Genomic DNA, 19893 nt, shown 5'->3' with positions numbered 1-19893 from the left:
GAATTTACCACAAGGTTTCAACCTGAGACTCATTCAGGAGAAAGAATGCGCTTTTATTTCATGAAACTCTGCAGGTTATTTTGTCTGGCGTTGAGTTTCCCCCTTTATTTACTGGACATGATGGGCCTGCGCTGTCTGTACAGACGTCTGTTTCCCCTGCTCGTCTACAACATCACGTTTTCATACAACCGCAAAATGCACAAAGTAAAGCGGGAGCTCTTCCGAAACCTGGCGAGGTTCGCGAACCCCGACGGCACGCTCCGCCTGCTGGAGGTCGGCTGCGGGAGCGGCGCCAACTTCGAGTTCTACCCCCACGGCTGCACGGTGACCTGCGCCGACCCCAACCCGCACTTCGAGCCGTACCTGCGGAGGCGCATGCACGCGAACGGGCACCTGACGTACGCGGGGTTTTTAACCGTCTCCGCGGAGGACATGAGGGACATACGGGACGAGTCCGCGGACGTCGTAGTCGGCACGCTGGTCCTGTGCTCTGTGGACGACGTCCCGAAGGTCCTGCAGGAGGTCCGGAGAGTCCTCAGAGCCGTGAGTCTCACCGTGCTGCCTTCACGGACAGTGGGATTTTTTTTAAATATAGACAATCAAATCTCTCGTTTCTGTGTTCAACACATGTTTGCAGGTTCCACATAATCACAAAGGAAATTTAAAATATAAATTAAGTTTAGAATGATAGGACGTTACTATGTTTTGACAAGTTTACAATTAACAGAGTATATTTGAAGACCCTAAAGTGAATTTTCTTGTTATATTTTGCATCATTTGTAGTGTTTATGATGGCAAATCTCAACTGATTGTGACCATGTGGACATGGTCTTCATTGCAAACTATGTAATCAAACGTAAACAGAAACATATCCTGAACTATATCAAACAGTGCAGCTTGAAAGAGTTTACTCCTGTAGCTTTTCAGAAATATTAAGATGTAATTCTGACATGCAGGTATGCACTCAATGTAAACAAAGCACATATCCCCCTAATCTGAGCATAAATACGGACCAATACATCAAAATTGTCAGACTTCTCTATCCCAAACAGCTCTTTAATGGACGTCACCATTGTTGACTTACTTTCAGTCACTTTGACTGTTTCTGTTTCTTACAGATTTTTAATTTAAAGGACACATTAACTATTGATATACAAAAAACAACAACAACTAAGAGCATTTTGTTTCTTACTATATGAATTATTTTCACCCGTCTTCATGACATTGCAATGAATATCTTTATAATCCAGCCAGAAAGCTGAGCTTTGTGGTGATAAGAAACCAGCTCCACGTGTTTTTGTTGGCGCTCTCTTTCAGGGAGGAGCCTTCTACTTTTTGGAGCACGTCGTCTCCGATTCGTCGTTGCGGACATTCTTCTATCAGTGCATATTTGAGCCTCTTTGGTACTACCTTGGGGATGGATGCATAGTAACCAGAACAACATGGAAAGACCTGGAGGCGGCTGGCTTCGCAGAGCTTCATCTAAGACACATCGAGGCTCCAGAGGTTTCTTTAATGATAAGGCCACACATCATGGGATATTCTATCAAATGACTGCTGGAGAAAAAGCTGATTTACCAACCCTTTGTGCTATTTTTGGTTCTGCTTTAAAACTCAGCTGAGAATTACTTCAAATATAGTTTACAGGTTTTTAACTTTTTGAAAATGTTGCACCGTCAGATCTATCTCTAAAGCACGTATCTTTTTAACCAGTAGTTTACACAACACTTCAAAAACCAAGCAGCCAGATCCATGTTAGTGAAAAAGCACAAATATTTATGTTCTGCAGTTGTTAGCCGCCACACACTACTTTGAGTGAAAATATATTTATTTACTCACAGAATCAGCAACATTTCATACAGTTTGTTTCTTCCCCACTCTCCCAAGATGCACATAATAAATATTACCTGGACTCTGTGCTTTTTTAATTTTTCCCTGATTGTCTAAGTAACTGCCAAGTAACGACCAAACACACCACACGTAATGTTATCGCTTCTCTTACCCTTTATACTCCATTGCACAAATATAAGGAATGAAAACTGTAACACCTCCTTACTGGAAAGAGGGGGAATTGCTGGTTCATATGATAAACAGAAATTATGTCTGAGTGATAATTATACAGTTAAAATTCTGCAGCTGCTGGTAAATTAACCAACTCTGACAGCAACATTAAAAAAAAAAGACAAGAGAAAGGAAAGGGATACATTTGGAAACTGAGACTCAACGTTAAAGCTCATAATTTCAAACTTCCCAGTATTAAAAAATGTACACAACTATAAATGTTATAGCGTTAGCAAATTTTTTTTATCTCTTAAAAAACAGCAGTTGGGGAAAATGGCCAATTTGTCCAGTAGGTCTCACTGTATTAAGTCACTTTTATATCAGAGTAAAAAACAAAAACAAAAAACAAAAACGACAACAAACTGGAGACTCAGCCTGAAATGAAGTGTTCCCAGAAACCCCGACTTGTCCAAATGACTGAAGCGTGTCACTCTGACACCGTCTCAATCCTTGGTCTGCACACACAGAGGTTATCCCGTTTTAACGCAGTAAAGATCCTTTAACGTTTTGAGTTCTTCGATCAGAGTCTTGTTTTGGTTCTCGAGTACAGCGACACGGTTTTCCAGGCATTTAACATACTCCTTTTTCTTCCGTCGACACTCTCGGGCTGCCTCTCTGAAAACAGGGGGACGTGCAGTTTGTCAAACTGAAAGCAAAATGTGCCTTGAATGCAACTCGAGTTTGTCACGATGCAACCTCCATTACATGAACAAATGATATCGTTTTCACATGAAGTGTGCTTTTTAAAGGCAGGGAAACCCCCTAACACAAGCTGAATAAATGCTTTACTTTTAGTAACTACTAACTTACATGGGACATGTCTTTAAGCTACAAAAACATGGTGTGTTATCACACAGGCTCCTGCAGCCTGTGTTGTATCAAAGTTCCCAATCAGCATTAACTTTTGGTAGAACTACGCCACTAGTTTGCTTCGTTTGACTGGACATTAGACATCAGCCTCACACTACAGGACTTAGAATTACCAGATTTGCTGCAGATAATTCAATCTTGTCTGTCTTTGTCCAGAAATTAAAGCTAGTTTTAAAACCTCTGCTTGAGACGTGGTTTTTAGACACAAATTTTTGGAAGAAAAAGGTGAGTAGTGTCCATTCTTGCACCCCAAACACTCATTAAACATTAGCATATACACCAGATGCCATGTTCCCATCAATCTGATCTGAGCCAAGCTGAGTCGACGACTGCAGAGTGAGTCACTGGATGCTGGACTGAATCTCTAACACTTTCAAAATGTGCTCAAAGTCAGATATCGGCAGGTTTTCTTTTCGTTAAGTGAGGAAAAATTCTGAGAAAATTTGGTTTGCATTTCTGACTCTGAATTGAAAAAATATTCCTGATTTAAAAAACAAAAACAAAAAAATTGCTGAAATGCCACATCTTTACCACATTCTGTAATGCAGTTCTAGCTGAGGTCATGCTGTCCCATCCCTGATCCAGCCGCCTGGATTAAACCAGTCGTCCAATGTTAGCTGGTCCCTTATCACAGGTGTAAATGGTAAATGGCCAGGACCCCAAAGCGCTTCACTCTACAATCATTCACACATTTATTCACACGTTCATACACTGATGGTGGTGAGCTACATTGTAGCCACAGCTGCCCTGGGGCGGGCTGACAGAAGTGAGGCTCCCATCACACCGGCGCCACCGAGCCCTCTGACCACCACCAGTAGGCAAGGCGGGTGAAGTGTTTTGCTCAAGGCCACAACGGCTGAGACTGACAAAACGGGGGCTTGAACCGTCAGCCCTCCGGTTACAGGACAAACCCTTACCTCCTGAGCCATTGCCGCGTGTAGTGATAACCATTATGACTGTTTTATTAAAGTGTATAAATATTACTCTTCAGGCCTTCTTACCCTTAAACGCTGATGGGAAAAAAAAAAACAAAAAAACATCTCACCTCATGAGGTATGCATGATAAATAAACATGCAAATCTTATCTGGCTACTCCCAGTCTAATTTTGATGTAGAAACAGTTCAGTTTGAATTCCTCAAACGTCCACAAACAAACACCACAGGCACCGCTGTGGTCACCCATATTCCATTACCTGGAGTTAATGTGTGTGTTTACCTGTTCTTTGCAAGCCTAATTTCTCTCTTCAGTGTTGGATCATCAGACTTAGTCTGGGACAGTCCAACAGGAGAGGTCATAACTACGGTCTGAGAGAGGGAGGCAGATGAGGGTGCTGTGCGAATCTGGTATGTTTGCATTTCTCCTCCTGCACCTGAGTGGAACAACAGTGAAGAAATAACAACACGTGTCATGGACACTCTCCCACACATTTTTTACCACTGACGGGTCAAGTCTATTCTAAAAGACTTCAGTGGAATCGTAGTTTAACAGTAACAGTACTAATGTTCACATATAGAAGCTGCTGCTTGTGAAACTAACTACACAATAAGAACAATGCTGCATGCAGCCAAAGAAGTGATGAAGCAAATATTTGTGTTTTTGTCTGATCTGTATAGCATACAGCACAGAAGCTTTTCATTATCAAGCTTTTTTTTTTGCCTTTTGTCAGAGTCTGTTTTAGTCTGCAGCTTTTCTTCCTGGAACAGTTTAGGGAAGAGCATTTTGTGAAGCAGCATAAGTTTAACCTGAATGCAACGGGGCACAAGATGCATCCGCTTACAAAAGAAAACAAAATTACAACACTGGAACAAAACAGTGGTAAAATCTGGTAAGTGGTCACCTTGTACGACGACCTGATTGCTCGGCACGAGTATCTGCTGGCCATCAGGCGTCTGAGCGTACTGAAGAATGGTGGGGGCTTGCTGTGCTCCACTCGAGTTGGCCATAGTGACGGCCTGTAGTCCCTGAATGCCTTCGGACCCTGGTGTTGCCAGCTGGATTGTGCCATTAGGAGCAATGGTAACTAACATAATCACAAAGACCAAATCAGGACTTGTTCTTGTTTCCTGCTGGTTAGCTCATACTATGTAACACAAAACAATACTGTAGGCAATTATACATAACAACCATGATTATCCCTGAATTTACAGAAACCAAAAACCAGAAGTACTGTGATTACAAATGTCTCATTGAATCCCACTTTGTTGACAGTCCAAATTTCTGTACAAGAAATTGACAGCAGCAGTTCTTACTGTACTGTCCGCTGCTGGTCTGGTAGATTGGGGTGGTCGGTACTGTAACACCTGTCACTCCTGTGGAGGCAGGGCTGCCGTCCTTTCCTTCGATGTGTGATGTTTCCTCAGATGAAAGGTCATTCAGGATTTTTCTGTAGGACAAATGAAGTCAGGTGATTGCTTGAAATTACCATTCATTAAATAAAAATGTTTTTTTTCTGAGTCTTCATGTTTTTATTACCTATATGAAGGCCGTCTTGCCAGTATTTCTCTTGTCTTTTGGGCTGCTGATCCACTATCAGATGAGTCCTGTGAGTCTTCACTATCAGTACCCTGGGGCTAGAAGTGGAACAAGCATGTAAATATAAATAATTGATACATCCCATCTTCATAGATGGCTTTTTCATACATATCTGGAAAAGCAATTACTTGATTCTATTTGAAACAGTGTCTAATGGTAGAGATGACATACTGTACAATACTAATATATACAGTATATACATATATGTACTGTTTGTTTACAGTGGTCACAATAAAATCATCAGCCAACAAAATACCTGCACATGTACAGTAATTTATCTTGTCCGGTTTCTTACATAAACTTCTGAGCCCCCAATGCAGCAACATAATGCCAAACCAAACATTTCCACCACCATTTATTAGGCAAAAGTACTCTTAAAAATGTGTCTGTGATCTACATCATATATGTATACAGTTTTTGTGGAAAAACATTTGTCCTTTATTTGTTTTTCCAGAAGTAATTGTTCCAAAGTGAATGGTTTGTGCCGTGTGTTTGTCAGAACATTGGAGTTTTGATTGACAGAAGTCAAATGTAAATAGTTTAATCCAAAGTGGACAAATTCATCATAGATAAAGTGGTTATATTTATTAGCACAATTTTAACTTTATCCTGTTAGTGGAAATACTAACTGTCTGTGACTGACCTGTTTTATTATTCAAGTTATGAATATTACCACAAAATAAGTTGTTTTAGACACAACTCCAGGGAGTCAGTGAGAGTAAATGGAGAACTATTCTTAAAACTACAGACTTTAAGGAATATTCGTCCAGTTTCTTGTTAGAACCACATCTAATAAGGTGCTGTTAAACACATAACACATACGTATGCTTAGAACGACCCGGTCCATTTTCTGTTTAACCAGATTTTGAAGTCTAATGTTCAGAGTAGTTGTTTACACAACCAGAGTTTTAAAAATGTTTACTCTGTGAGTTTGATTAGCAGATGCTGGTGCTGCGCTCAATCAATCCACTTGCACTTACGCTGTCTGGATAAATCACTGTACAGCTGCGTAACAAATGGCTCTTTTGTGCAAGAACACTTTATTGTCTAAAAAAGATCTTATGCACAGAAATCTACAAACTGTGAAGATCCTAACTGAATACAGTGCTCATCCAACAGTTAAATAAAACACTTTTGCAGTCTGTAGGAACTTTATGACATTTCTGTATCGTCTGTTTGAGCACATTATCTTGAGCTTCATGCATCTAAGGAGGATTATTAGATGTCCGATTGTTTAGCAGTCATATGAAATCAAATGCTTGTATAAATGGATGTTATTAGGAACCAGCAGTTCTCACCTGTGCAGGGTGCACCTGAGGGGACTGAATGACTGATGGCTGCGCAGACTGGATCACTCCTTGAACCTGAAACTGACCCCCAGGCAGCTGCACAACGGCCACAGAAGAACCACCCAATGACATCTAGAAAAAAATGGAGACAAAACAAAACAAAAAAACAACTGAGAAAAATTGTTTGTGTCTCAGTTTGTGTTTAAGTAAAGCAGAGTTCACCAAAAAATGAAAGTTTTACCCAAATTCCACACGTTTCCCCCCTGGCTATTAGAGGAGACAGAGACTGTTTTACCACCAAGACTCCTTTAACTACTCTGTTGTTATAAAAGTGAAATGAATAGTCACTGCATTCCTCAAACACACAAAAAAATCCCTTTTTATTGACTAGTGAGCTCAAATTTTGGGAGTCTGCATTGCCGACGCACAAGAAAAAAAACACCCAAAATACTAATAACCATCTAATTTTTTTACTTCTGATTTGGGAGATAACTAAAACTGAACTTCTGGTCTGACCAAAGCGCGCTTTCTGTAGACGCAAAAACTACCTAATGAGCTGATAATTTGTGTTTTAAAGAACCTTCGTACCAAATATCAGTAGATCTGATACATCAGCAAGTACTGTTCGAACCCCGGTAAAAATCTGACGTTGTGTAGAAAGCGGATCTCAGTGGTGATGCTGTAACAAACTTAATATTTTGACTGAATGAAGGTCATTAATAGTTAATTAACAAAGACCTGAAGAATATTAATCCTAACTTCTGAATAAGGTAGCACATTCATTAAACATTTGCTGAAAGTTTTATGGCCATATCTAATAGGAAGTGAAGTGACGATGGCAAATTTTGAACATTATTCGGCGCAAATTGAAGGACTTTCATTAGATAACGCTGAATTTCGGGTTTGGAAATGCTTTCACAGCTGCTTCGTGTCGCGTTTTCAAGCTCCTTCATACGAAATTCTTTGTTTTCAGATAAACCCGGTGAAAGTGTTACGGTGACAGGCACAAGTTTCCCACCTGGAAACTAATTTCTGGCTGTGTCCTCTTTACAGTGTTGGTGCAAACTTATTTTTGATGGCATTTCTAAAATGATTAGTTACCTGCTGGGCTATCTGTGAGAACTGAGAGGGTGTGATGGAGGTGGGAATGGTTGCAGCCCGTGACTCAGTGCCATTGCTGCCCTGCTGTACTTCTTCCATAGTAACTGGGAAGAAATAAATAAATATTATCCTTTTTACATTGGACCATGTTACAACAGTGTCCTGGTGGTTCCTGCATGTAAAACTGCTGTGAACCGAAAAAAAAGCTACCTTATTAATCAGACACTATTAACAGCTCTGACGCCATCGTTATTATACGAAAACTGGTTTTGTTGATTCGGTAAAATAATAATAATAATAAAAAAACATTTAAAAGTTTTCACATGATGCGAAGTTACCAAAATATCGACTTCCTCTTTTGTCAACGCCAGTAAGGTTAACTTGAGTTACGAAACAATCAGCGTTCAGTAGCTGGTGTGGGACTTTTTTTTAAACTTTCATTGAATTAACACAGTTTAATAAATAAATAAGTGTAACTTCATCGTGAGCGGACGTGCACACTCGTAAAAGGAGCCGTTATTTTCAGAGGGCTCGAGCTGCTTAGACTAACGTTACGGCGGCTGAGGAGGAGTTAACGGCAGCTAACTGGTTAAGCGGATATGTTTTAAAGCGTTTAAAAAAACAACAATTTCGGGGCAAAAAGCTCGACAAGTTCTGGTAATCCGGTCCGCGGGACGCACGGGCAGTTTTCCCCAGTGAGCAAATATATGTTAGTCTTGTCACTGGCACGCAACTTATCGCGTCAAAAGACGTCAGCGATACGAGGAGCCATTAAGCTAACTACCCCTTCCCTTTTCGTAGAGCGGGCGAGGAGTTGACGAAGCTGCAGCCGCCATTACGGCTACGGCGGAGCAGGCAGACAGACAGACGGACGAGCACAAAAAGTACCGCTCAGTCAGCCGAAATTTACCTTTTCGAATGACGTCTAACTGCTCTTGTTCACAGCGTGAAGTTCGGGCAATTCGTGTACAGACTTTTGTGAAAGAAGTAACCCGTATAGTTACTTAGCAGTTATGGCTAACAGCTAAAAACACAAAGATGACAGCTAAAAAATAGCTGACCACCTTTTCCCCCAAAGGAAATGGGCGGAGCCACCGAGCAAGAAGCATTACATAATAGCTCCTCTCGCGTTGTGATTGGTGGAAAAGTTTGTGCATCTTGTGCTTGAATTTTTCTAAGCCAGGTTGTCTTGTAGTTGTACTTTCTGAAGATTTTATGTATTTAAGGTGGGTAAAGCTTAAACTGTACTTTGGTTCAGGCAATTATCCCACAAAATGTGGACCAAACGAAACTTGCAGACTGGCTTTGCATCAGCAGTTTCCTGATAAGATATGATGCATGTGCACAGGGGTCCTTTTGTCTTCACTTCCACTTTTATAACAATGATAACATCTTCAGATTCACTTTATCTGCCACTCCATCTATATTCAAAACACAGCGGGGCGAAATTGCATTTTTCACTTTCAAAGCTTGCTCAAATAGGCTACAAATAAAAGCAACTGAGTACAAAAAAATAGCTTAGAGGCACGCCTTCCTGTCATAAAGATTGATAAAAGATTATAGAGTAAAAAAGCTAAATCTGTTCTAATTTTCTCATATCAGTGGTTAAATTTGTAAACAAAATTTGTGAGCGGCTGCCTATAACATGTCTACGAAAACAGCAGAAGTGACTGAAAATAGGTCAATGATGACAACAATAGAGTAACCATTTGGGACAGAGAAGTTTGACAATTTTGATTAATTGGTACTTATTTACGCTCAGATTTGTTGAGTAAAGTTTGCAGATAAGTGCTTGGATTACAGTATATCTGGAAAACTACTGGAATAAATGCTTTCAGACTGCACCTTTTTATGTTTGAGTTCATAGTTTGCAATGAGTAACTAAGTCAATCTGACATCTATTGGTTAAAAACTGTAAAAGTCAAAAACATGAAATAACTGAATGAAAGCATTTAGTGGCATTTAGGCATAAAAACATTACAAATTCAAATATCTACCAAGCACTTACATCATGTTCTTTGAAACACTGAAGATGAGAATATTGAAAGGAAACATTTCTTTTGTCCAGGTGAAAACAAATTCAGCAGCATTACTGAATGTGGAGTAAATATTGTTTTAATACAGCAATGAAGGGGGAAAGTCTCATGTTTTGGTCTGAATCCCCTGACATCTCCGGTCCCTGAAATCAAAATAATTTTCTTGATTATTTTTGAAAAACTTAGACTTTTTAGACTGGTCTTTAGCAATTAAAGCAATGCATTTAGTGGCATTTGCAGCCTTTGGAACAAGGTTTAACCCACGTGGTAGTCTATATCCTCTATTTACTTTAATTTTGATTGGAAATATAAAACAATTCAGTTTTTGTTGAATAATGCAAACTGAATCCTTATTATTATTACAGAAAATGTTCACACACGTTAAGTGATTAAATGCATCTGTTTATTCTGTATTACCGATACATAAAATAGAAAACAACAAACAAAACCAAAGTAGAAAAGAAAAGGAAAATTGGACGTGTACCACTTGGATCTTTTTTAACTCTGTGAGGTTAAAAACCTCCTTATGAGTTAAAAAAAATTCTATCGTTGGAGCACACCCTCTCGAAGCAAGAATAGATTTCACCAAATAATTAAAATACAACATACAAAGAGTGCATACACAAAATATTGACTTAAGAGAGATGAATACAGTCTCAAGTACACTACAAGTTGAATTTCATCAGTCCCTCTTAGTAATAATAACAAAAATATTAGCATCTCGTTTATTTCTCTAGACTGTGTATGCTTTGAAATTAAATTGCACCATCGTTAGGATTGCATAGTGTGTAAGAATTGTGATGTTGAAAAATAATGAGCAAGAATCAGAAGAAGCCCTTGTAGACTTCCCAGAAAAGAGATGGACTCTGGTTGTCATGATCCCTCTTTTCTTTTTAGCTCTTTAGCAAGGTCTGTGATAATTACAAAGAGATTAATTTTAACAAATGTCCACATTAGATGGGTCTTGTTCACAGATTGCATTTATGGGACCACCTGGCCCATCCCTGTTGTGTGAGTTTTACTCCCTGAATGTCCAGTTTCATACTTGTTGATCTCCCCTACTTGTGCCTCAAAATGAGATGGACTTCAAGCCATTCTCTTCTTGGCTGAGTCAACGTTCTGCTGCAGCTGCAGGACACAATGTTAAAGCTAAAACGAAGCGCTATTGAACTTTTCTTATAGGTAGACTAAAACCTTATGTCAAGCTGTAAATGTCTAAAAAATATCCAACACTCTTGAAGCAATAGTTTAGGATTTTTTAATTTTTAAGTGGGGTTTTGTGGAAACATTAGGAACAATCAATAAATGGCCCCAGTTGGAAGAAATGGAGCTTAATTCTGACTGGGTTGATGAGCTAGTCAGGAATATAGTATAAATTTCTGCAGGAATAAATGTGCAAAGTGAAATTGCTGTCGATGTACAGATGAATAAATTAGCGATCTCATGAACTGTATTAAGATTGGAGTACTTTTAAAGACGACAGAAATCCAATTTGATCTTGGGTCCACTCTGATTAGCATTTCACTCGTCAATCCAGTCCGAATTAAACTTCGTTTCTCCAAACTGAGGTCGCTCAAACAGCTATCTATGAACAGGTAAGATATTAATTATTCATAACCTTTCCACAGAACCCCCACTTCAAAAGAGCTGAACTATCTTTTTAATGTCCCGTGAACGGTGATCGTATTAGTCCACTCAGTAGAAATCTACTTTAGTACCTCCAGTGCAAAATGCATAAAGAAATCATTGTTATTCTCATTTACTTTTAATTGGTAACATCCTCTCCAAAACTGGGTTTAGTTTGTCTGAATTTTATATTGAGACTTCAAAAGTCCAAAGAAATATTAACAGGTTTTTGTTAGGGCTTCTTGACTGAAATACTATAAAAATATATATATATATATATATTACAAAGAGCAATAGGAAAGCACTCGATTGCATGAAATGAAATACATTTTTATAAACAATCTTGATGCACTTTATGCTTTTATCTTGATTTCGTTTGCCAGTAGATGATGTTTAAATGTGGCTCAGCTTTGCAGCTGCATTCAAAGATGCTTATAAATTCAGTGACTGATTGCAGAAAATAATTTATGACACATGTTGACTCGCTTCTGCTGACTACAATACACACAAGAATGCTTCTGGAGTTCAAACTAATTATTTACAAAGTTGCACAAACACAAAAACACAGTTTGAACATCCGAGTGCCGAGAGGAAACAGACTGAACCCGCTAACGCTCCATTATGTTGTACAAACCAAGAAGTTCACGCCTGTTTGGCAACATAAAGGCAATGGATGTCAGATGAACAGTGGACCTATTTATATTTTTTCTTTTTTAACAAAATAACCTGGCAGCCTGCAAACAGTCGTAACATTGGTTTTAGTTTTCTCCGCAGACAATAACAGGGAAAGTTCCTGACTTTAACAGTGATAGCTGTAAACTCCAAAAGTTCCTCCACTCGAGATTCTTCAAACATCCTACATGCTCCTGAACCGTCAGTTATAATGCCTCATTGTTATAATAAAATAGACAATTTTTGAAAAAAAGTGCAAATTTATAACTATACGACTAACAATGCTTTAAAGTTATTTATCTTCACCCTCCCTCGTAGCTAATACTCCACGCCAAACGTACTTTCAGCCACTAAATCGTATTTACAATCCTCTTTCTGCTACTATTATGGTCTCCGAGCTAAGCGACCCATCCAGAAACCACCAACTGAGATGTGAGTAAAGCGTTTATACATTTATACAAATAAAAATATATATACACTAACGTACAGTATCGAAAATACAAGGAGACCCTCATTGTTACAGTACAGAATATGGCCTCTTTCCTCTTATTTTGATCCCTTTTTAATTTCTGTCAGAATTTACTTTATTAGTCAGAGAATAAACAGCCATTAATAGCAAAGTCAATAAAAGTTAAGAGAGGAATGTATGGCTGACGTTTTGTAAGGCAGGAAAGATATCAGAGCAGGAACATCTATTTGGCTTCAGTATGGGGGTTTAACAGATTTAGTCTGGTTAAAACAGACTTCTGTTTTTATAGCTTGCCCTCTTATTTATCCATGTTGCTGAGAAATGACGAGGACTAAGAACATGCGTTTGGGTAAAAGCTAGAAAATTAAAATTATTTAAAGTTGGTAATTTAGGGTTAGATGCTTTTAATGGACTCAAAAAGAGGTTTCTCTATAGGATGAGAATGCAGAGTTTCACTAAGACATGACTATTGTATCTTTTATAAAAGTGACCTGTTGTGCCCTTTCTCTCTCTCTCATAAAAATAAAACAAAAACAAAAACAGCGGGGGCGTTGCTTTTCTTTTTGTTTTGCAGTACGTGTTACCCCTGTCCCATTTGCAAAGTTTTATCAGCGTATAAAAACACAGTGAATAACCCAAAATGTGGCAGATCTCGTCACGGACATGCAGTGGCCAAGAAATGCTGGTGTCCCACAGGGCTGAGTGTTGGTGCGTCATGCTCTTTTTTTTTTGTTTTACACCCTCTGCTGATCCGCGATGCTGCCGAAGATGGTGGGTGACTGCGAAACAAACCCAAATCACCACGAGCGCTCACATGTTGTAAGCGACGTAGATGGGATCCAGCTGGTCGGCGAGGAACGAGTCGCGAAGGTGCATGCGTTGCTTCTCTCCTCTGGAGTTGATGGGGATCACCCCCGGGTCCACAATAACCACCACGCCCACGATGAGGTGGTGCTCCTCCAGGACCACATTTGTAATCAGAGGCACCAGGTCCAGAGCATCCTGCTCTGAACCGCACAGCTCTGACACCACCACCAGCAGATTAGTCCACGTAAACACAGCACTGGGAGGAGGGAGAACAAAGGGTTAAACAGCAATAACAGGTCACTTTAATGAGAGATCCCTGTTAGAAATAAAAAAATATTCAGATTGTTAAAACTGTGATATGATTACAAACTGTCATTTATATCTTAAGCTTGAAAGAGTATGTCTATTTGTAAATTAAATTTCCTTTTCCTACGAACTCACTTTGGTTCCAAGTAAGAGCAAAACCTTTTGTTTTATTTGTGCCACAACTTCCACACAGTTCCAGCAATGATAACGTGCACTAAAGCAACTAAAGAAGCTGAGACTTTCAAAGTAAATTTCACTGTCATGATTTACGTTTTGAAAAACAAAAAAGGGGGGCATTTTAAGGTAAATAACTAATCACTGCGTTCTCACCTCTCAGCAATACTTCGGTGAGCTCGTGACACCGACAATTCAATGTCAATGGGATGGTAGCGCAGCCCTCGCAGCTCCAGTGTTTCATCCAGTGAGCCCACCACAAACAGAGCATCGTGCCGATCTGAGGGAAGAGATGCGGAGAAGATGAGCGACCCAGAAAAGTGTGCAGTCAAGCAAAAAATCTCATCGGTCCCTTAAGAGTCTTTTAAATAATTGTTATAAGTGTGAAAGTGTTAATAACGTGCTTATTTAACAACTCATGCACTCAAACTGCCCGACTCCAGTTTATCCTGTTTTAATGTTCGATGTTACATCTGTATTCTTACCTCCGCTGGCGTCCAGCAGCTCCGTCCTCTTCACAAAACCCAAGTATCCGGTTCTGGCCCATAAAGTGTGTGGATCTCCAAAGCTGAGCTTGGTGTTGAAGTGGTCGGCCTGAAGACTCTCCTCTCCGTAGATGGTGTAGTAGCCACTGGCATTGTGAGGGCTGTTCACCCAGATCTAAGACAGCGGCACGAATGTAGCAAGTTTCACCCAAAACACCACCTCACCAGGGTTACATCTCACATGACGTCATCGGGGTAAAGCAGAACACCATCTCTCTTACCTCTCCCAGATGAGAATCACCAAGTGGGCCTCTGGTCTCAGGGTTTACAATTATCACCCTAACACCTGGCAGTATCTGAAAATGAAGGAAATACATTATCAGTGTGGCTTCTTCTGATTTTGTTCACAACCTACACTTCTGAAATGGATCGATGGACCTCACCTTGCCGGACTCCATCAGTGGAAGACTCTGAGGTGCTCCTCTTTCCACCAGCCTCACTCTGAAATGGACAACAACATATCCAGGTAGACGCATGCTGTCATTTCAAATTAATGCTTGTGCTCGTAACATCGGCAGCATCTTGTGTGTTAAAACAAAAGGACACACTCGGTCATATGTACTGTATGATTTGTAAAGCTGGTAAATAATTTATTTAATAAAAGACAACTGAATCAAAATATGAAATTCTGTTTGTTTTTCTATTTTAAACAAGTTGGGAGATGGTTAAAACAAACTGTAGAAAGTAGAACATACTTGGTACAGATTAAAAATAACTACTACTTGAATACATGGTCAAATTTTGAAACAACCATCCTAAAACTTCTAATGAACTACAGAATGAAAGTTTTCATTTATGGTTAGTGATAAAACAAACACAGACAAAATCCAGATAATTTGTAAAAGTATTTGCAGTCTGAGGACAAAACTTAAAACCAACACTGAATCTTTCTAATCACCTCTGAAAACCTTCTGTGAACATAGTTCATCACTGTTGCCCTAAATGAAAGTATTTATTAGTAAGATGGACTAAAACAAAGCAAAAAAAAGAAGGTTCTGTGGTCTAATGGTGCATTTACGGTAAATTTCTTGCATTCTTTAGGTTTTTGCCAGCACAGTCTCAAAGCCGCTGAGAGTGTGCACATTCTTGCAAATGGCAAGGACATTATTTTTCACCAAACCATAAACTTGCATTCTAACATTTTTTTTTATCTTGCTAAAACTAAACTATGTGCAGAATTTTATTTCAGCTCATCAGATTGTCTGAAATGACACTCGTGCTCTCACCTGTCATGGCGTAGAGACTTCATGTCCACATACACCGTGCAGGGATCAGGACCAGTGGTGCCCTGTAACACAAAGATGTCACACAGGGTTTACACGTCAGCGATAAATTAATGTGTTTGTGAAGAGGCCATATTCTGATGCTGGGCGCACCTGCAGGCAGATAGCAAGGTTAACCCTGGAGCCAAAAGCAGTGCTGACAGCCCTGGACGACAGTCCCACGTCCTTAAACAGCTTAGAGAAGGACTGAGTGAGAGCGAGGCGAGGTCGCTCCTCTGCTATCACCACGCAGCTCCGCACACACGACAAGTTCACACCGCGGGCCTAAAACACAGCGAGACACAACAATCGAATCCACAGCTTGGTTACAATTCCTGACTCTGGGCGTGCGGACCCCTCACCCTGAGGGACTCGGTCTGAGTACCCAGTCCTTTAGTGCAGAGCTCCATCACAGAGTAGGAGCAGAAGGTGTCCCTGATGCGGTACTGACTGAGCGTGCTCAGCCACAGAGACAAGCAGCTCTCCAGCTCAAAAGGAGGAATCAGGACGGACTGGTGACCTGAGTAAACACTACGAGACAAAGGGGGGAAAAATAACTGGGTAAATGAACGAGGAAGACGAGACAGACACCATGTTTACAAAGTGATGGTTTACCCTACCTTGCGAGGCACCACAAGACAAAGCCCAGACCACAGTAGGGATCCATGCAGATGGCTATTTGACGAGAGGAGTACAGCTCACACTGAAGCTTTATGGAGCGACACAGTGCACTGACTGCTGCATGAGAGATCTGACACACACCGGCACAGAAAACAAGATTAATTGCTTTGGATCCTGTTTCTAGCAGCAAAGGTTTTACTAAAACCAAAAACACTTCACAGAAATTTACCAACCATGAAGGATCCACAGCAAATTATTTTGGTGTGTTGCTAATAGTTTAATACACATTACTAAACATTCATGTTTATTCAGTTATAAATCTAAGGAAAGAAAAACATTCAACATTTAAAGCCACTGTTGCTGGTTTCACACCAAACTTCCTTTTTCACATCTTTACTGTAACAACTTTTATACTCTGAACCATGAAGACTCAATACATTCCTGAGATGGTGAGAAACATGCACACAAGTAGCATGTCTCACCTTGACACCAGTGAGCATGCCTGTGGTGGAAACGCTAAAATCCAGATAAGCTATCATCTCTGCTGTGGGCGGCTTGTAGATCTGTGGGGGCCGGCGGCGAGGAAGGTCATCTGCAAACAAGAGCCGTGCAGGTTTCACGTGGAACAAACGGAAAAGTGTACCGAGCAATTACGGTCCAACAAAAATGAAATAACAGATGGATTTAGCTTTTCTTCCATGCATGCAGTAGAAGAGGGTACGCTTATCGCTTTTACATTTTGCCAACAGAAGCTTTGCACACAAAAAATAAAACAAAAACAGGAAGTTACGCAAAGGAAAAAAAGTGATACACATATGGCAGTAAGCAACAACTGATAAAACAAATGAAAGAAGCATACACATCTAAGTTTTGATGAAAAAATGTTGATAAATTTGAAAGAAATGGTCTTTGTTCTGTTTGACTAAATGTTGCAAAATGAGTAAACTGGAATCAACATATCTGACTTTATCTTGAACACCACAAACCTGAACTCCAAATGCTGAAAAATACTGTCACTGAATCAGACTGATTTTACTCAATTATGCAACTTTAAATGTCATACATCTGGAGAATTTAGGGTTAAAATACACATTAAAGTTGAGCAAAACTAACCGTGTGTCATGCACTCTGTCACTTTTCTTAAAGTAATTCATTACAAACTGTGATAAGATGCAGTTTCAACACACGGTTGTGATCGGTCAAGTCGCTTTATTACCCGTATCGATGATTGTTGGCCATGTTTTAATGTTGACCGAAGCTGCAGCCTCTTTGGAGCGCAGAGTCCTCATGAGGTTTTGTGTTGTGAGGATGCACGCGGCTTTACTGACCTGTCAACAAAACACATTTATTTCTAAAAAAAAATAAAAAAAAAAAAAATGAAGAAGTTGCAGCAAAAATAACACAAACCCTCACAGCCATTCATTCAACACAATTTTCCTCCTGATCCTGAGATTTGGAGGTAATTTCTTTGTTGTTGCCTTTGTGTTGTGAACTGAATGTGTTCTCAGCAGGTAAATTATTGTTTAAAAGTGGAAAATATGACGAGTGTTGTACCTGGAGAGATCATTTTTAATTAATTAAAAAGCATTAGTTTGTGGAAATGGTATGCATAACTAATATTTTACCTGCTGTAGCCATGCAGTACAAAACCGATGTTGATGTTAAAGTTAAAGTTAAAGTTAATAAAATAGAAAATTCTTTTATGTCGTTTCAAGATGACAGCAGTCCACTTTGGCCTTAGCCTCACTCGATAGTCCAGTCAGAATTAAACTCTGTTTCTCCAAACTTAGATTGTTGAGAGAGCTACATACCTACAACAGGTAAGATAATAAGTGTTCATGATGAAATGCCACTTTCGTCATAATAAATGTAACGCAATAGGGAAACTGAGTTAAAATACACACAAAAATAAAAATTATTCAATGTCCCCAACTCACAGGTTTTTGACATCTTGGCATAAATGTGATGTCTGAACAAAAAAATGTGCATAAAATGTAAAGCCAACTCTATGGTCACGTTTACCAAACGTGAATGTTAAAAAATGGCGTCACACATACGTCAATAATCATGCGGACTGTAGGCAGAGTGGCTGACAGGTTCTGAGGGTGAGGAGGCCTGACGTTTACTGGGACACAACCAGCGTAGAGACAGCCGTAAAAGGCTGCGATCAAATCAATGCCTGAGAAAAAAACAAAACACATAAAGGACAACCGTTTGGTTATTTATAACAAAAAACAAAAAAACTGCAAAACCAGTTCAGATCATACAAATATATTCTTCAAGCGCGTGAACATAAAGTCAGAGCCAGAGCGCACCAGGTGGATAGAGCAGCACAACGTTCTCCCCGGTGTTGATGCTGCCCTTCTCTGTCAGAGCTGCGGCGATCTTCTCAGCTCGCTTGTGAAGCTGAACGCAGGTTGCCGTGCCGACGGTCACACCCTGAACAAGCAGACAGAATGTTGGACGAACAGCGAGAAACACCAGCACCTTAAACGCACCACGAGTGGATCGCACTCAAAAGTGACCTAAACAAAGCGCTGTGTCACTTTTGCCTCACCTTTGCGTTGAGAAGGACGTAGAGAACGTGGTCCGGGTCTGTCTGCGCCCTCCACTGTAAAGCCTCCGTCAAATACTGATGCTGTAATCACATGAGAAAAATCATTACGTATTATACAAATATAATGTGGTGCTTAGAGATGCATACCTTAATAGATAGCTGCCCTAACACAAATCATTACTTGAAAATGTGCAAACAATTTACACCGCTCACTTTGAGTCAGTGTAGCTTTTAAGGTAATGAACAGTAACTGAGGATGTGAAAGGTAAAGTGCATCTGCTGAAAAACAAACGGTAACCACAGAGGGTGCACATTTTGTAAAACAAACATGCAAATTCCTGCTTTAGCCAGAAATTAACACCAGAACATAAAATCAAGCCACAATACAGCACAGGTTAGCGCAGAACGATAATAAACACGGGTGTGGGGAACATGCCAGAGGGAATTCTTACCATCACAGTGGGCCACATACAGAGCTACATCCAGAGAGAGTCGAGGGCAAAGAGAAAGAAGAATCCAGATTTTTCTATAAAAACTGACTTCCGCCTGAGCTCAACCATCACTATACAGTCTTCAGACCTCAAGATTCATCTTTCATGTGCACTTTAAACGTTAATTAATCACACACACATGAGTCCTGCAGCTTCTGGAGGAGACACTGTTAATAATTCATCTGATTTAAAGTTTGCGGCTGGACGAAAGAGGGAGTTCAAGTGTTTGTAGTCAGGTTATACCTTCCGGACAAGATCCTGGTCTTCGATCATGCCGAGGTCCCGGCCCGCTGCCTGGGCGATCCGCTTCCCCGCCACCAGGTTTCCCACCATGACGGACGCAGGACCGACGCCGACTGCAGCAGAGAAGCCGAGACAACAGAAGGAAAGAGTGAAGCGGAGGAGGAAAACCCGGGTGGAAAAGAGATCTTTGTGCAGGAAATGAACATGGCTCCCACTTTTACTTCAGAGTA

The 19893-nt window shown here is 40.1% G+C and overlaps 3 protein-coding genes across 4 annotated transcripts in view; 1 reads left to right on the top strand and 2 right to left on the bottom strand.

Annotated features, from left to right (window-relative positions):
• Window positions 1-45: 45 nt before the first annotated feature.
• On the top strand, window positions 46-1571 carry LOC108235575 (methyltransferase-like protein 7A). The gene is made up of 2 exons (XM_017415677.3): window positions 46-543; window positions 1318-1571. Exons 1-2 carry the CDS (start codon window positions 46-48, stop codon window positions 1552-1554), a joined length of 735 nt encoding a protein of 244 aa, XP_017271166.1. The 3' UTR covers window positions 1555-1571.
• A 239-nt stretch (window positions 1572-1810) lies between these two features.
• atf1 (activating transcription factor 1) lies at window positions 1811-8951 on the bottom strand. Of its 2 annotated transcripts, XM_017415675.3 has the most exons (8): window positions 8765-8951; window positions 7855-7958; window positions 6763-6885; window positions 5405-5502; window positions 5182-5315; window positions 4770-4952; window positions 4148-4301; window positions 1811-2676 (listed from the first exon to the last, which is right to left on the bottom strand). In XM_017415675.3, the coding sequence occupies exons 2-8, from the start codon at window positions 7951-7953 to the stop codon at window positions 2532-2534; spliced, it is 936 nt and encodes a 311-aa protein (XP_017271164.1). In that variant the 5' UTR covers window positions 7954-7958; window positions 8765-8951; the 3' UTR covers window positions 1811-2531. The 2 variants fall into 2 exon arrangements, with proteins under 2 accessions (XP_017271164.1, XP_017271165.1); XM_017415676.3 differs by lacking the exon at window positions 7855-7958 and having other exon boundaries at window positions 8765-8950.
• Window positions 8952-10271: 1320 nt separating this feature from the next.
• dip2bb (disco-interacting protein 2 homolog Bb) overlaps window positions 10272-19893 on the bottom strand; it is a 44841-nt gene continuing 35219 nt past the window's right edge. Inside the window, exons 24-38 of the mRNA XM_017415898.3 lie at window positions 19664-19776; window positions 18930-19010; window positions 18688-18811; window positions 18430-18551; window positions 17589-17700; window positions 16855-16964; window positions 16372-16502; window positions 16114-16282; window positions 15866-16036; window positions 15716-15777; window positions 14873-14930; window positions 14711-14785; window positions 14430-14604; window positions 14101-14224; window positions 10272-13720 (exon numbers count right to left, since the gene is read on the bottom strand). Of these exons, the coding sequence (XP_017271387.1) occupies window positions 13468-13720; window positions 14101-14224; window positions 14430-14604; window positions 14711-14785; window positions 14873-14930; window positions 15716-15777; window positions 15866-16036; window positions 16114-16282; window positions 16372-16502; window positions 16855-16964; window positions 17589-17700; window positions 18430-18551; window positions 18688-18811; window positions 18930-19010; window positions 19664-19776 (1880 nt within the window). The 3' untranslated portion in view covers window positions 10272-13467. The remainder of the gene's footprint in view (window positions 13721-14100; window positions 14225-14429; window positions 14605-14710; window positions 14786-14872; window positions 14931-15715; window positions 15778-15865; window positions 16037-16113; window positions 16283-16371; window positions 16503-16854; window positions 16965-17588; window positions 17701-18429; window positions 18552-18687; window positions 18812-18929; window positions 19011-19663; window positions 19777-19893) is intronic.

This window comes from Kryptolebias marmoratus, linkage group LG4 (genome assembly GCF_001649575.2).
Source record: "Kryptolebias marmoratus isolate JLee-2015 linkage group LG4, ASM164957v2, whole genome shotgun sequence".
NCBI classification, from domain to species: Eukaryota; Metazoa; Chordata; class Actinopteri; order Cyprinodontiformes; family Rivulidae; genus Kryptolebias; species Kryptolebias marmoratus.
The sequence above is the reverse complement of the archived record's forward strand: the minus strand, read 5'-3'. Positions and strand labels throughout refer to the sequence as shown.